Below are 16,533 nucleotides of genomic sequence, written 5' to 3'. Positions count from 1 at the left end.
GGTGCTTGCATGTTGAACTTGTGTATCATAATTTAAAGAATTCGAAGATGGGTGAAGAAGGCTTGTAAAATGCCCATATGAGGCATACTAGTAGATACTGCAAAATTAAAATATCATTTAATCTGATACTTAAAAAAAAAAATAATTAAAAACAATATATTTGTACAATTTAACGTAACATCGGTTTGTAACCCCTAAATATTTTAAATACTTGCAATAGGTTGATTTAAATTGGCGTATGCGTGTCAAAACCTCCAAATAGTGTCATTTTTATAACTTCAATGCCATTTCTTTTATAGAGTGGGTCTACGCGTAACCCCCATATTTTTGTCATAGTCTATATGCGGTTTAATGGAATTTCAACCAATTTTAATCAACAAAAAATGTGGAGAGATGACCCACTATACTTTAAAAATGTCATTTTGTAACCATACAATTGAAAATTTTAGAAAATTAAATAATACAAGTCCGTAAATGTGTGGCTTACGTCTCATTTAGCATTTAAACAACGCACTTTGTTGTGAATGAAATGGCTCAGTGGTTAGAGCTTTATACAACTTGTTTTTTAGGTTGTGGGTTCGATACCACCAAAACTTAGGGTTTTATTATTTTTTTCTTATCGTTTTTTGAAATATTTCAAATTGAATATAGTTAGAAATTACCCTTTTGTAAACTTGTTTTATAACATATCACATATATTTAATTTAAAAAATGTTAAATTTGAAATTGTATTTTACGATTAAACCAAATGGACAGTTTTCTTTGAGGTTACATTTGCAGGCCCGAATGAAAAAATGAATTGTATTGATAAAAATAATATCAACGCATTTTGATTATATAACTACATGTATATAGTTATTAAGTTGCTAGAATTCCAACAAAGGACCCCAAAATAAAAACTTGAAATGCAATGCATTAATGCCATTTGAAAAAAAAAACCCCACAGCATTAGAATGCCAAGTTTATTAGAAACTGTGCTGAGAAAAATATGCAAAAAATTACCTTATGATAGTCTGTGTTATCAATGTTCTAATTCCAGCAGGTTTCAAATAAGTGTTTTTTTTTTCATTGAAATGTATTTCAAATTAAGTTCAAACACCATGCACATACATACATACATGTTTATTATTTACTATTATGTGTTACATATGCGTCGTAACCTTCTGCAAAGTTAAACCTAACCACAAGGCACATAGCATCGAGAATGGGTCAGCCCCGACATTTCCGAATTGAAATGAAAATAAGGAAATATTAAGAGTGATATTGAAAATCCCCCCCCCCTCATGACGAATTAGGAATTTTATGATTTTGGTAATATCAAGTTTTTGGTAGGTGTTTTGGAGTAAAAGGTATAGTACGCTTACCACACCCCCCCCCCCCCCCCCCAACCAACACGGAATAGGAATTTTATTATTTAGGGAATCAGCCTTTTTTTGGCTTGTAAAGATTTCTGATGATTAGTCAAGCTCCCCCCTTTCAATTTTCTTCTGACGCCACTGTGTTAAAACAAAACAATATTGCAATAAATTTTCACATCCACCATGTATGATTCCCTATATTTCTTACGGAAATTGATTGTAATTCATAGCTCTGTAAAAACAGACAGGACTACACGTCCCTTTTATCGATCGGTTGAAAGTCATGATGATGTCAGACCCAAAGTTCATTTCAAGAAGATTCGGCTCTTGGGCCTCTTTCGTTTAACTCACGTACTGGTGTACATGTACATTAACAATAATTTGGTTTGACTTTTCTTAATTTAAACGGTCATACATACACATATGTAGTCAAGCTTTTACCTTGTGCCATCAAATGATTCTCATATGTTACTGAATTGCCCCAAATGTGAATGTTTTGATAGAAGTGGATGTCAATGACAGAAGGAATTTTAGCTCGTCGTGCGGGGTTAGCAGGGGTGAACCATCTTTATAATAGTTTCATTTTTTTTAAAATACTGAATCTGATTGGTTAAGACGAAGTTAATAATCCGTTCTATTACCATCCGCAACTTACTAGGCAACGGGTAACATAACGAATTGCCACATGGGCGTAAATTAAGCGCGTAAGGTTAGCCGTAAAATTCAAGTCATTCCTAAAAAAAAAATTTTTTTTTTTAAATCAAGACATTCAGTATAATAAAATGAATAGTGCCTGTTTGGGAGAGTAACAGTTGAATTTGAAATGCCTAAAACCCATTGTCAACCTCCGCTTCGCGTGGCTTGACAATGGTTATTGAGGGGTGTCCATTTCAACTGTTATCCTCCCAAACAGGCACTATTTATATAGTGTTGTATGTTATATCTGATAAAGTTGACTCATAAATGTTATGCAGTAACAATTGTCTTACAACAACTATAAGCACTATGATTATTGTGATATAACGTAATTTATTAAGTGAACTTAATTACCCCCCCCCCACTCCCCCGCCCAACTATTTTATGAACAATATCACTTTGGAAATAGATATTATGTTAATTTACAATTACAGGTTTTTTTTATTCTGTTCAATACTTTTAGAAATACATGCACATGATTACAGCTACCGCTATTATTTTGTAAACAATATTCCAAAATCTTTAATCCTTGAATTCTTAAAACAACAGTTACCTGATTGTGGTGACAGTCATAGAAGCCATTGTCCAAGTTTAAGTATTTACATTGTTAAAACATCAAATGCGTATTCTGGTTTCCATTTGAAAGTGCCGAACACACAGAGAGAGAGAGAGAGAGAGAGAGAGAGAGAGGAGAGAGAGAGAGAGAGAGAGAGAGAGAGATTTTACAATCAATTTAAAGCTATTAATTTTGATGAATTTTAGATGATAATCAAAGTAACACGTACAGGTGTTTATTTGTAATTTTGATAAAACCAATATATTGTGATATACATGTAACTCTCAACGTATGGGCCAACTATCACTTATCTACACAAGCAAGTTATTTCTTTAGCCCAATTTTAAATGAACGGAAATGTTATTCGATCATATGTGTGTTATAAAAGCAATGCTCATTTTAATAGTCTAATTCGAATCCATAGAACTCGATAAAAACATTATCGTCATAGCTCTAGAAACTGAGATTGGGCAAATGCACGTAAAACAAGGGCCTTTCAAATTAGATTTGCTATTCTTTTAAGGGCTAGTATTTTATTCCGTTTTGGTACATTTGAATAAATAAATCTTTAGCTAGCAACAAAATCTGACAAAAAGACACTGAATAGTATCTGTTAGTGTCTATTTTCAACTTAAAAATTTTTTTTTAGACCCATGAAGGAATGGAAATAAATGCTATGTCCATATAGGTACTACCCCCCCCCCCCCCTACTTAGAATCAAATGGTCGTCATCTTAGTTGAAAACACCGTTTAATAACAGGATAGTAAGTTCTAACTCTTTATCATAAATCATTTATATAATAAGACAAAATTGGAGAGGGAGGATTCCTGAAACTTACATGTATACTTGGGATCTTTTGTCAACAGCTTAAAAATGGTATTTAATTGAAACTATTTTAGTGAAACTATTGTTGAGATAATTTGTGAATTAGGAAGAAGACATTAACCTGAAAAGACAGGTCCACACAAAAAAAAAAATAGGAGCAAGTAGAACAATTTTAACAAGACCTTGGAATTTCCGTACGGCGTACATGTAGCTATTTATTCCTTGCGTATAACAAGTTAAAAATGATGCAGTTTCAAGTAAAGCGAAATATGCATCGATTGTGTAGTCAGATACTCAGATGGTCAGATGGTCAGATAAAAGTGGGGGGGGGGGGGGTGGGGCAACTCCATGTTAATTCAATTTCTTGTTTTTAAATTTAAATCAGAAAAAAGGCATGCATTTTTGTGTTTTCCTCTTTTACAAAATAAACCAACAACTATCATTGTATAAATACAACATTAATTTTTCAAATAATAAAAAATCTTGAAATGACGTTTTTTACAAAATACATAACAGTCAAACACAAGTACATGTACATGTACTATATACATTTACATAAACAGTCTACATGTTAAAATAAAAAAAACATAATGCAATTCATATACATTGAAATAATGAACAATACTGATTTCATGCAGTAATAACAAACGCTGAATGAAAAACAACACAATAGTTTCAACATGTATGAATATTGGCACTTTCTTGAATGTATTCTATAATGTATAAGCACTTTTTATCGAATTTCAGTTTTTTCTGGAGTGTATGCCGATGTCGGAGCATATTTCCGGATTGGGTGAAACACTTTCCACACTCTGGGCATGCGTAGAGCTTCTCCCAGCTGTGGGTTCGTTCATGCTTCATGCTGGTGGAGGTCCTGCACTTGTACGGTTTCTCACCTGTGTGAATCCGGAAGTGTGTGCGCAGAATGGACTTCTGGGTAAAGGCCTTGTCGCAGATGGAACATTTGTGAGGCCGGATGCCGGTGTAGGTAGCCATGTGATAGTTCAACTTGGTGTTTCCTCCGTAGGTCTTCCCACACACAGGACACTGGTGTTTGGTGGGTTTAAAGTTGATGGCAGACGACACAATTTCAGCAGACGACATGGTCTTGGCCTCTAAAATGTCAAAGGGTTTTGAACAACTATCCATGATGGACTCGAAAACACATAGATCATCGAAATACCGGTAAGAACACTCGTTTTTCATGCTGGCATCCTCAAGAATCCTCTGTTGCAGTTGCTCCTTAAACTGGAGTTAGGAGAAATGGAGCCACTGGAATTGATGGAGGCATTGTCACTGAAGCTGTAATATCCACTGTCGAACTCCTCATCCATGAAATCAGAAGCCAGGTAGTCAAGAGTAAATTCATCAGGGAGTTTTAGTAATTTAGGCTAAATACAGTTAGTTTGAAATGTTGCTTGTGGCCTTCTTTGAACTTCTAAGCTACATCATGGCAATTACATGTATATTTGCTTTTCTTTACGAAGTCTCAGAGTAATGTGTATAATGCAGAAAAATATTCAAAATTCAAAACCATTTTGCTATGATATTCTAATAAATTCGAATATCATTTTGATTGGTGTATCAATAGAACATCCCCTGGACCTTAGGTGGTAAGATGTTATTAAGAAAAAAAAACCAATTAATAAATAGAAACCATTAAATTTGGTTTAACATGAATGTTCAAATAAACATAATAAAACGTTCAAATCACGAGAAAAGGGGCCCTTAAGGTCAAACTTTCACAAACTTACTTTTTGCCAATTCCGATTAGTCAATTCTTTTTGAATACAAATATACAAAGATATCCAAGATTTTGTGTGTTTTAAGCATGTTCTGACAATTTTAGTAAGTTAACAAGACTTTGACGTAGCTCGTCGAAAAAACGTCACGACGTCACGAACGTCAAATTTTGTTTTGATTAGGTTTTTTTCTTCAATCTATACTTTCTTTTATCATCCCTAATTATTTGAAGTAGAATAATAATTATCTACAATTCTAGATATCTTACAATTTCGAAAATAAAGGATATAAGCAAACATGTAACAAACATAGATAAAGATGATCGAATTCGATGCCTATGATTCCACAAGTTTGGGCATTGAAAAAATGACATACATGAGTTTATTTTCAATAAGAGAAATATTCATTCTTTTTTATCAACCTTTCGCATGAAAATGTTAAGGCATATTTAACGATATTACTTTTTAGGTATCAATGCTATTCAAAAAACACAACGCAGACGCAGAAAAAAATAGAAACTAAAAATAAAAAAAAATGCGTTTACAATGCCGCTACATGTACTTTGACATCGTTTTCTGAGCATTGTGACGTCAAAAGATAGGGCCCTTTTCTCATGAAAGGCAGTCAATTATATTTAGAAACAAAAAATCAAAGCATTGATACTACAGTGGAAAGGGGAAGGCTTTTTTGTCAGAAAGTTACAACGTTGGCTGCAAATCAAGTGCTTACTGTAAATCATTTTTTATAACAATATCATTAAAATACTATGATGGAAGGAATTTAAGGTTATCATAGCTTTTCTTTTCTTTTAGAGAATTTTGTAAATAGTAAATGCAATTAAATGAAAAAATAATGACTAAATGATCAATCTATTATTTTTTTGTTGCTTTGAAGAAATAATAAATCAAGAATACATGCAAAAAAAAATTGTTTCATGCCTTTTCATTGTGTTCACTGGAATAAAAGTTAGAAACAATGCCATCATTTTACCTGTTCTTTTTTTACCGTTCATTGAAAATATTCTCTTTATCCCTGTCAATTAACATGGACAATCATTTCACTTTCTCTTAATCATTGACAGTTCATACATTTATGTCTCGTCTTTCCATCATTCACAGACATGGTAGACATTTTAGTTAAAGAGAATGCGAACTTCCTCTTTGAATTGCCTCCCCTTATCGCCGGCATTCTGACAGTAGAACTCGGCAGGTGCCCTCAGTCCTAGGTTGGCCAGTAGACGGGCGTATTCCAGGTAAACGGCCTCCACCAGTGACACTGTAAACACACATATAGAAATAGACCACAGTGTAGGCATGCTTTCTATGAAACTAACTGCATGTGTATCTATAAACAGCTATTAAAAGAAAATTGCTATTATCTGTAAGCCTCTCTCTCTCTCTCTCTCTCTCTCTCTCTCTCTCTCTCTCTCTCTCTCTTGTTACAATATCTATGTATCAATAAAAAGAGAAAATGATGAAGGGGGGTAAAGCATGCATTTGCATGCATGTTCAAGTCAGGAATTTGTATGAATATTTCAACAGAAGGAGGACTGATAAACCCAGCTGATAACTAGTAATCATTATTGCAGATATCAGAATGCTATTTCGGGTTTTTTAAACTTTCATAAAACACCAAGTACATGTATTCATGATGTTAATTGATAAATACTACTACCGGTACATGTAGGGATTTACATTTTTTTTACACTGATATGACTTACTCAAGCACGTAAAATGGCGTTACACATAAACATACCACACATATTACATCTATTACCGTATTTTTCGGAAATTAGGTCGTTACTTTTTTCTCCTGACACGTGAACCTCGCCCTATTCATAGCTTCGCCCAATTTATGTTTTTTTTTGTTGTTGGAAAATTTGATATGAAATTTTGCAAAAATTAATGCAACCCTCCAATAAAATCATAAGTGTTTACTATAATACTGTGTAAAAATCGTATGGATTTTAATCAATATACTGTAGTAATTTAGGTCATTTAAACAAAATTAAATGTAAATTGATTTATTTCTTCTTATATTTCTTACTTAGATCACTGACTGAATCATTTTTCGATCATTATTACATGCTGTCATGCATTTTGATCCGACGTGTGCTTACGATAAACAGGAAATCGATTTCGCGCGGTAAAAGTAAAATGAGAACCGTACAAAGGGTAATTACGGGGGAAAGAAATAAGAAAAAAACCAATTTGTTTTCATAAAAGAATACATGAACAAGTTTTTTTCTGTATATTCAACATAAAACTTTCGATGAAATTTTAGCCAGGTGTCTCTGAAATCAGTTTGGGTAGCGCTTACTTTGTTATAAATACACAGTTGAACTCTCGGCACGTGCTACTCATGCCCGCAGGCTTCAATAAGATCAGGTTGACTCATGTGTATATACACAGTAAAAAAGTCACACAGAGACACAGGGTGGCATGTGCTACCGTAGTCATGCCTCCAGGCTAGGTTACTATCCCCCGGTTAACACCAGTTTGTACACATGGCAGGGAAGTAATAAAAACGATCTTAAATTAAAATCGGCCGTACTGAATTAATTGGTTTAAAAATTTTGATGCAATTTCAGATATTTTCTTACGATGTTTTCAAGAAATACATTTTATTTCCCTTTTGTTTAAAACTGTGAAATAAGATTAAAGGCTACTATATGATAACGTTATTGGTTTAAACCATTTATTCATTGGAACTAGCAGTAATTTTTCGACCAATTCTTCGAAGTCGACCTATTTATACTATTTTTTATTTTTTGGTTAAAAACGGCCTCCTTCGCCCAATTAACCGTATCGACCTAATTTTCGAAAAATACGGTACACATGTATAACATTCGTACCCGAGTCGACCTCTGCTATGTCTATAATCAGATCTTCTGATGCTGAGGCCACATTTTGCCATCATGGCTGAAGCTCAGACTGGCCTGTTTTTTCAGTAATTGCAATAAAACAGAAATATCATTCGACCAAAATAAGAGATCCCTAATAATTAGAGTTTATATGATAAAAAGATGGTTGCAAATGTTATAAATTCTTCTAAGAAACAGAGACCAAATTTCATTGCTTATATATGATTTCTTGGGCATGTTGAACAATGTCATATAAAATGCATAAACTACATATTAAACGTGATATCAGTGAATCTTTATTAAGCTTTAGAATTCAAAAAGCTATACATTTTCTAAATCTTATCATACATAAATATATATACAGAGACATTTTGCTGGTAGTAGATCTGAAATAACACCATTTTTAAATGTACAGGCAACAAAATGTACAGTACTTGTGAAGTGAATCTTAAATGTAATATATTGTGCACAACTATTAATATCTGGAGAGGGTCCTAATTCAGGCTAGCTCTGCTACATCCCAAATACTGATTAAGGCGTCCGCACTACCGGTGGCAAAGTACTTTCCCTTGGGGTCAAACTCAATACAGATACAGTTAGGAGGGTGAGCATTCAGGATGTACTGGAGTTTAAAATCTGGGTACAGACCCTGAAACGTGCTACTACACCAGTTGCACGGTTCGGTTCGTTACGCTTTTTGAACGGTACGGTTCGCTTTGTGAACGGTACGGTTCGTTTTGTGAACGGTACGGTTCGCTTTGTGAACGGTACGTTTCGTTTTGTGAACGGTACGGTACGCTTTGTGAACGGTACGTTTCGTTTTGTGAACGGTACGGTTCGTTTCTTGCACGGAACGATTCTGTTAATTTAAAATTACCAAATTTCTGCACAAGATATTGAGTAAAATAAATATGCACAATTAATATGAAAAACTTTGCGTTACATTGAGCTGTAATAGCAATCAATTACCTAACCATTTGTTAACTAATACTTCCTTTTACTGCAATGTATTGTGCTCCATCTAATGATCTGTCTAACAAGTGAAAAGCTGTCAATGTGACAGCAAACCGGGTTTTCTTTTATGTGAACTGTATCCATAATCAATGTCAACCCGTATCCAGTGAACTGGAGTACCCTATATGCAACATTTTGCCAAAAAATATGACTAAGTTCAAAACCTAGTTTTTTTTCATAAATAATCAGAAATCAAAATCCTAGCAAGATGCACACCTCTAATATAAGTACAATTGATCTGCAAAAGAACAACTTCCTATCTTGAGAACTGTAGAAGGAGTTATCCGTACAATGAGGTTACCCTATATGCAATATTTTGCCAAAAAATGACTAAGTTCAAAAACTGGTATTTTTTTGATAAATTATTAGAATTCAAAATCCTACCAATATGCACACTTCTGATATATGTGCAATTGATATGCAAAAGAACAACTTCTTATCTTGAAAACTGTAGGAGGAGTTATCCGTACAATGAGGGTACCCTTTTGTCAGCCGCCCGCCATTTTCACCATTTTAATAACCGGATTTTTCCGTTGGAAAACCCGGTTAAAAACTACCTCAGTATGTTTATGCTGCCTTCCCTACTCGTCAGGAAGAACAGGTCCCCGTCATTGTTCCAACAGATCTCATTGACCTCAATCGGCCTTTGACCTGTGACTTCTGACATCAATAAATGTTAATTAGATCGTCTTTGTTGCCCACAGCTATAGTGCTGCCATCTGGTGACCAGCAGATGTTTATGTTTTCACCTTAAATATTGATTTACAGTTATGTATAACAATATTATCAAAAATCAATGGAATTTCACATACATTTATTGAAGTGTCCAAAAGTCCCTGTACATTTGTATTAACCATGTTAACGGCTGCTTTACATTAAAGTAAGTATTGACAGTGTCTACAGCTCAATGATTCCTGGGTCATGGAATCAACAGTTGTTTTACCTTAAGTATTGACAGTGGTCACAGAACGATTGGTCCGGGCGTCCCAGATTCGTATTGTCTTGTCTCCACTAGCTGTCACCAACTGATCCGGATTCTTTGGATGCCAACACAGCTGGTCAACACTGTCGCTATGTCCACGAAATGTGCAATCTTTGACCTAAAGAGTTTGTAGACAGACCCAAAAATAATTGTCAGACTAATCAATGTTTGAAAAAATATTAAGATGGTATGGGACACCTGCCGATATTAATGTGGATTAAAGTATACATGCATTGTAATTCTAATTAGAATACTTTCACTAGCGTAGAATTTTAAAATTTTACAATATTTAATCAAAAAATAGCCTTTAAAAATATTTGAAGAGGTAAAAAATGTAAAACACCCAGCAGGATTTGAACTCATGACTTACAGATTTGTAGTAAACCCTCTAACCCACTGAGCTACGCTGTTAGGTTACAATATTGGGAAAGAATTTACTTATAAAATTACACTTCATTTTATTGTTTATTTCGATAAACAATACGTCACAATATGGAAGTGTCCCATACAACCTTAATTTAAATAGTTTAGATGCATAAACAGATCTTTAAGTTGTTTTCCAACATTAACTTTGAGCATGATATATCCTTGTACATAATTGACATCATGCTAAAACAACCCAGTTTTCCAGTTCCATTTTTTATAACCTTACTATCTCAAAATTGACAAAAATCATTCAGTAGATTTTTGTGTTAAACTATGCAACAAGCATGTCAAAAAAAAACATCCTCATTTAAAAAGAATATAGGCCTATAGTGTCACTACAGTTTTAAATTTTACTAATATATTCTTACCAAAATTGCACAACTTTAGATACAGATTAAAAATTCAAAACGAATTTCTCGGAAAAATCCCCTTGACATCTTTTTAAACAACACTTCATTTACAATTTTCTTGCAAAATACACACGTGCATCCCGCAAGGCATGAGACTTTGTTTACCTCAAAGTTACACATGTGCTTGAAAATCAAGCCCGGGCCTTTTCACCCCCCTCTGGAACAACACGCATCAAAATTAAATTAAATGACCTCGATTTATTACAAAACTGGGATAGTTAGAACTCCTACACATTGTTTTTCATCTCATAAAAAGCAGCTCCTGTGACGTGCGGATACGCCCCAAATTCAAAGGAGAATTCCGGAATTTTTTTGCATCAGCCATTTTTTGACGTGAACTTTCAGTGAAATACGGTGTTTTGACACCAATAATTCGGAATTATTTTGCCTAAGCCATGTTTACAGTGCAACACTCCAGCAGCCTACCATTCGGTCTCTGTCATTGTCTAGCTGGAAAACGCTAACAGTTTTGTCAAAGGACCCCGAGGCCAAGCGCCGTCCGTCACAGCTCCACGCCACAGAGTGAACTTTGGAGTCGTGTGCCGTGTGCTCTCGTATTCTCTTGTTTTGCTGAAAATGTTTTCGCATGTTTTCAATGTAAGTCGCCATCTTTGGATTTTGTAGAATAAAAACCTACCGAGTGGATTGAAAAGTTCCGGAAACCAGAAGAGAGCGCCCGCTAGCGCTCGCCAAAATTTGTGTTGCGGGTATAGGGAATTTTGGCGAGCGCTCGCAAACACCCGCTCTGTTGTACAGGCCTCTGAGGCCCACGTGCCATATCGCTGACTTAACAATTCCTAATGAAAGTCTTGCTGAAGTCTTACCGTTGTTTTAATTTCTTTATAATTACTGTGTTTCAGATTCTAAATTTCTGCTCTCTACCATAGTAAAGTCATCAATTCTGGCATTATTGAAAATTCATTTTAGTATTATACATGTACTAGAACAGATAAATAGACAAAATTCACCTGTATTTAATTTCAAAAATAATCTGTTTTCTATAAGTAAATTATCATGATTTTAAAAATGCTTTTTTAAAATATGGGTAATGCAAATTTGCATAATGTTGATCATTTTTTTTTTCCATTTTTGTTGCAAGTTACATGTAGACGTAACTTCTGGTTTCTAGATTTCTGATAAGTCTAGCCCCCCCCCCCCCCAAATAATTGTACGGTGATGATTGGGACGCATCGTACTGCTACATGTAGATTAAAAAAATTCATGACCATGCAACCTTTAAGAACTGTATTTTTTCTACATTAATTATTCAACCATTACACATTTAGTTAACATGCATTTGTATCAGTCTCTACATTTGTATGCTGATGATCAGATTTGAACCCACTCTTCATTCCCAAAGGAATGTGTGCACCATTACACCACACCAGCTTTTATCAGTTTATAGAGAAATGTCGATTTCAGAAAAAGATCTCTAGTCATAAGAATTTAAAACTAAAAATAGCTTACATTTTAAAGCTGAATTGAATATGTTCAGCACACAGGCACCAGAAGTTATATATTTTTCTCATAATAAAAATATGAACAAATTACCTAATAGTGATAAAAATGTCAGATCTATTTAAACCTCCCAACAATGGGTGACCTGGATTCTGGACCAACACATACACAAGCACAAATTACTACCTGGCATTAAATTCATTCACGTGATCTTGCACAGGTAGCAACCGACCAGAAAGAATAAACACCTGACGCCCGCCATGTTGGATCGTGAAGACCTGAAGTTTACCAATGGGGTAACATTAGGTAATTTTTATAATCCACTTTCTTATTGTGCTTTCTAAATAGTCGAAAATCGTTTAGACAAAAATTTTCTTATGTTTAAATTCATCCTTTTTTGTAATCAGTCATGAAAAATAAAAAAAAAATACTTGTACATGCATGACTCTACACAGATATAAATTTTATCCATGAAATAGAATATATCTGAATCTTAAATATAAGTACACATTAATCAAACCAAGATAATACATGTATACATCATATACATACTGAATTTACTTTTCAGGTTTAGTTCCCCTATAGTTACAAGGGTTCCCTAACCATGGACCCCTGGAACAGTGCCCAGGATGTTGTACGCTGCACACTGTGTCAGTACTCTATGGCCCCCATGTACTGTGAAGTTTGTCACATACATCTGTGTGGAAACTGTGTAGAGACACATTTCTCTGATTCCTCTAAAGTTCATAATGTGGTGCCACTTAAACAATATCTAACCACTTTGAACAATCCTAAATGTAGGAAACACCCCACCAAACAATGTGAACTCCATTGTGAACAATGTGACATTCCTATTTGTGCAAAGTGTATTTCTTCTGGAAAACATTTAGGACATAAACAAGTTGATATTTTCCAAAGCTTTGAAAACAAAACAGAAATTTTACAAAAAGATTTGCAAGAATTAGAAAAATTCATTTATCCTAAATACAAAGATATTGCATCCAACATCCCAGTGCAGAAAGCTGATCTGAGTAAAAACTCCCGGAAATTGACAACAGCAATCGACAAACAAGGAGTAGTCTGGCACAGAGAAATAGACACCATTATCACAAACCTGAAATCTAACGTGGAGGAAATGGAATCCAAACACCTGGTTGTCCTGAATAAACAGGAAGATGAAATCACACACACCATTTCTGAAATCACACAGACCATTGCTGAACTGAAGAAGTTACTGAACTCCAAAGATGTCTGCCTTGTCTCTGAGTACAAATCCAGGAACGCTGAATTCAGAAGATTGCCTCCTAAACTCAAAGTGTCCTTACCAAAGTTTAGGCCTCAGGAAATCCACACAGATCAGCTGATTGAACAGTTTGGTTCTCTGTCAGCATTATCTTTTACAACAGAGGAACAAGTCTACAGCATGCCGCCCCAGGGAGCCGAGTCCTCTCCCCCAGACCGGTCACTGATGGATGTACCCCGGGTCATCACAGCTATAGACACAGAGTATGATTATCTATATGGTGTGATGTGTGTGAATGATACAGAGATCTGGACGCGTGGTAGGGACAGCATGATGAACCTCTACAACCTCCGGGGGGAACAAGTGAAGTCCATCCAAACCAAGTCAGGGAACAATCCACCGGACATAGCAGTGACAAGGAGTGGGGATCTAGTTTATACTGATTACAGTGATAGAACTGTGAACATAGTGAAGAATACACAGATACAGACAGTGATCAGACTACAGGGGTGGATACCTTACAGTGTCTGTAGTACCTCCTCTGGTGACCTCCTGGTTGTCATGGACAGTGATGATAGAAAACAAACAAAAGTTCTGCGTTACTCTGGCTCCACAGAGAAACAAAGTATTCAGTACGATGACAAAGGACAACCTCTCTATTCATCTGGTAGTTATAAATACATCAGTGAGAACAGGAACCTAGATATCTGTGTGTCAGACTATAGAGCCTGTGCAGTAGTGGTGGTCAATCAGGCCGGGAAACTCCAGTTTACCTACACTGGTCCTCACTCTACTACCAAGGAATCATTCTATCCACTCGGCATCACAACAGACAGCCAGGGTCGGATCCTGACAACAGACCCATACAACCACCGTATCCACATCCTGGATCAGGACGGACAGTTCCTCCGCTACATCGACAACTGTCATTTACAGCGTCCATGTGATTTATGTGTGGACACCAGAGACAACCTCTTTGTGGCTGAGGAAACAGGTGAAGTGAAGAAAATCCAATATTACATGTAAATCAACTAACTGTATCAATTATATGTAAACAAAGCGTATAAGTCTATATTACATACTGTGTGTAGATATAATGTAAACAAACTATACACATTACATGTCATCATACGGTGTGTATCAGATGTAAACACGCTGTGTGTGGATAATTTAATGTATCACACATAAACTGACCGTGTCTACAAGATGTACACAGACTGTCTAACTGTATCTGTGTTAGGTTGTCATGTTGTGAGTTAATCATTCCATTTCTTCAATCTGTATTTGTTTATATAATTATCATATGTTTGTATGTAAACAAATTGTTCTTTAATCTTGATATTACATCTCAAAACAACTGACATTGTTTATTTACTGTATGTAAACAAACTGTGTTTATGTATCACATGTATATATCAAGTAATTCTATGTACATGTATATTACATATAAACTAACTCCTTTTTCTATTACATGTATATAAAGTGACTGTTTTACTGTGTCTATAATCTGTGTTTGTTACATTAGAATGAATGGACTGTATTTGTTACATGTGGTTATCAGCAAACTCTGTGTGACATGTTTTAATTACACATAATGAGTTAACAGACAGGTAACACTCAATTCTTTACCAGCAATGGAGCGAGGCCACAAAGGGACTGAGGCCCATTACTTATATAGAGGAGTGATACCAGTATATTAACCCAGTCAGAATTCATATCCAATGAGACAATTGTTGTGACTTACCTTTAAACCTTTACAATTAGAGTAGATGTTTGATTTCCTGCTAACCTTGTATCTTCTGTTCTAACTTAATAGAATCCTTTTGTGGAATATTTTGTCCCTGTGTGTTTTTATCTGTGAGATTTTTCTTAACTGATTAGTAGATTTTAAAAATGTATTTAGACAATGAGTATATTAACAAAGATATACATGACACTGCTTATGAATGCTTTATGATTATTTTTTTAAATAAAACTTTAAACAAAGAAATCAATGTATTGTTCATCAGCCTTTTAAATTTGACATCAATCACACGATGGCGTCAGAACAGTGGCACCTGCAGGGTCAGCAGTTGTCCAATTGTCATGCTAACAAGTAATTTAATTTACCGGTAGAAGAGGGAGAGGAATTATATTATATATCAAATAAAAGTACAGAGTTTGTACATATAAGTACCGGTACCAATGTGTCTTTGTTGAAGCAGCAGTTATACTGCCTATCTGTGGTTAGTGGAGCAGTGAAGTATGACGCTCTCTCTCTCCCTCTCAGCACGTGCAGTAATGAGTGTGGGCTGACAGCGATATCCGAGATGATTTGACTGCTATTTGATGACTGTAACAAGTAAAATACATGTGAAATATGAAAAAAGTGCTTGTTTTAAGATACATAAGCTTTTAAAAAAGGCTGGATTTTACCCAAATTTCAGGTAGAGATGCTAAAATGACTGATCATTAAATGTCAATTTAAGATGCAAAATTATTAATTCTGGATTGAGTACAAATTAGCAAGAATATATTCTAATGAATTAAATGGAATATGGAAGGATGATGATTAAACAAATATTTTACTAATATTTCCATTTCTCTAAACCCCTGCAGTTAATATAATTGGGAGATAATTTTTACGCTCTATTTGAATCATGCAAACATTTGAGAGAGGGCATTCCTATGGCCTTAAATCAAATTCTCTGCCGCACAACAAGGCTGCATTAATGCAAGCTTTGTGAATTATACCTTGTGCATACAAAATTTTAATTGTCTCCTGAAATGACGGAACTGGTCAACAATCCACCGTCAGCATCAGAGAGGAAGAAACAGTCTAGTGACTGGGGGCACCATTATCTTCTTGGTAGTGGGCACCTTAGAGTGAAACAAAACATTTTGTAAACTGACATAATTTAAAAAAAATTATGCTCAATTACTTTTGCAAAATTTAGACCATTTATTAATAACTACATT

General features: G+C 34.9%; 1 protein-coding gene and 2 pseudogenes across 1 annotated transcript; 1 reads left to right on the top strand and 2 right to left on the bottom strand.

Moving 5' to 3' along the window:
- Positions 1–4,012: 4,012 nt before the first annotated feature.
- On the bottom strand, positions 4,013–5,066 carry LOC128162594 (zinc finger protein 420-like; annotated as a pseudogene).
- Positions 5,067–9,263: 4,197 nt separating this feature from the next.
- Positions 9,264–11,483, bottom strand: LOC128162597 (THO complex subunit 3-like; annotated as a pseudogene).
- Positions 11,484–12,503: 1,020 nt separating this feature from the next.
- Positions 12,504–15,553, top strand: LOC128162582 (uncharacterized). The gene is made up of 2 exons (XM_052825828.1): positions 12,504–12,638; positions 12,901–15,553. The coding sequence occupies exon 2, from the start codon at positions 12,937–12,939 to the stop codon at positions 14,599–14,601; it is 1,665 nt and encodes a 554-aa protein (XP_052681788.1). The 5' UTR covers positions 12,504–12,638; positions 12,901–12,936; the 3' UTR covers positions 14,602–15,553.
- The last annotated feature ends 980 nt before the right edge of the window (positions 15,554–16,533 follow it).

Source organism: Crassostrea angulata, chromosome 9, assembly GCF_025612915.1.
Source record: "Crassostrea angulata isolate pt1a10 chromosome 9, ASM2561291v2, whole genome shotgun sequence".
NCBI lineage: Eukaryota > Metazoa > Mollusca > Bivalvia > Ostreida > Ostreidae > Magallana > Magallana angulata.
This window is presented reverse-complemented; position numbering and strand designations above follow the sequence as displayed.

Excerpts from the sequence above, each read along its gene's own strand:
- LOC128162582 (XM_052825828.1), top strand. The coding sequence starts at position 12,937 with ATGGACCCCTGGAACAGTGCCCAGGATGTTGTACGCTGCACACTGTGT.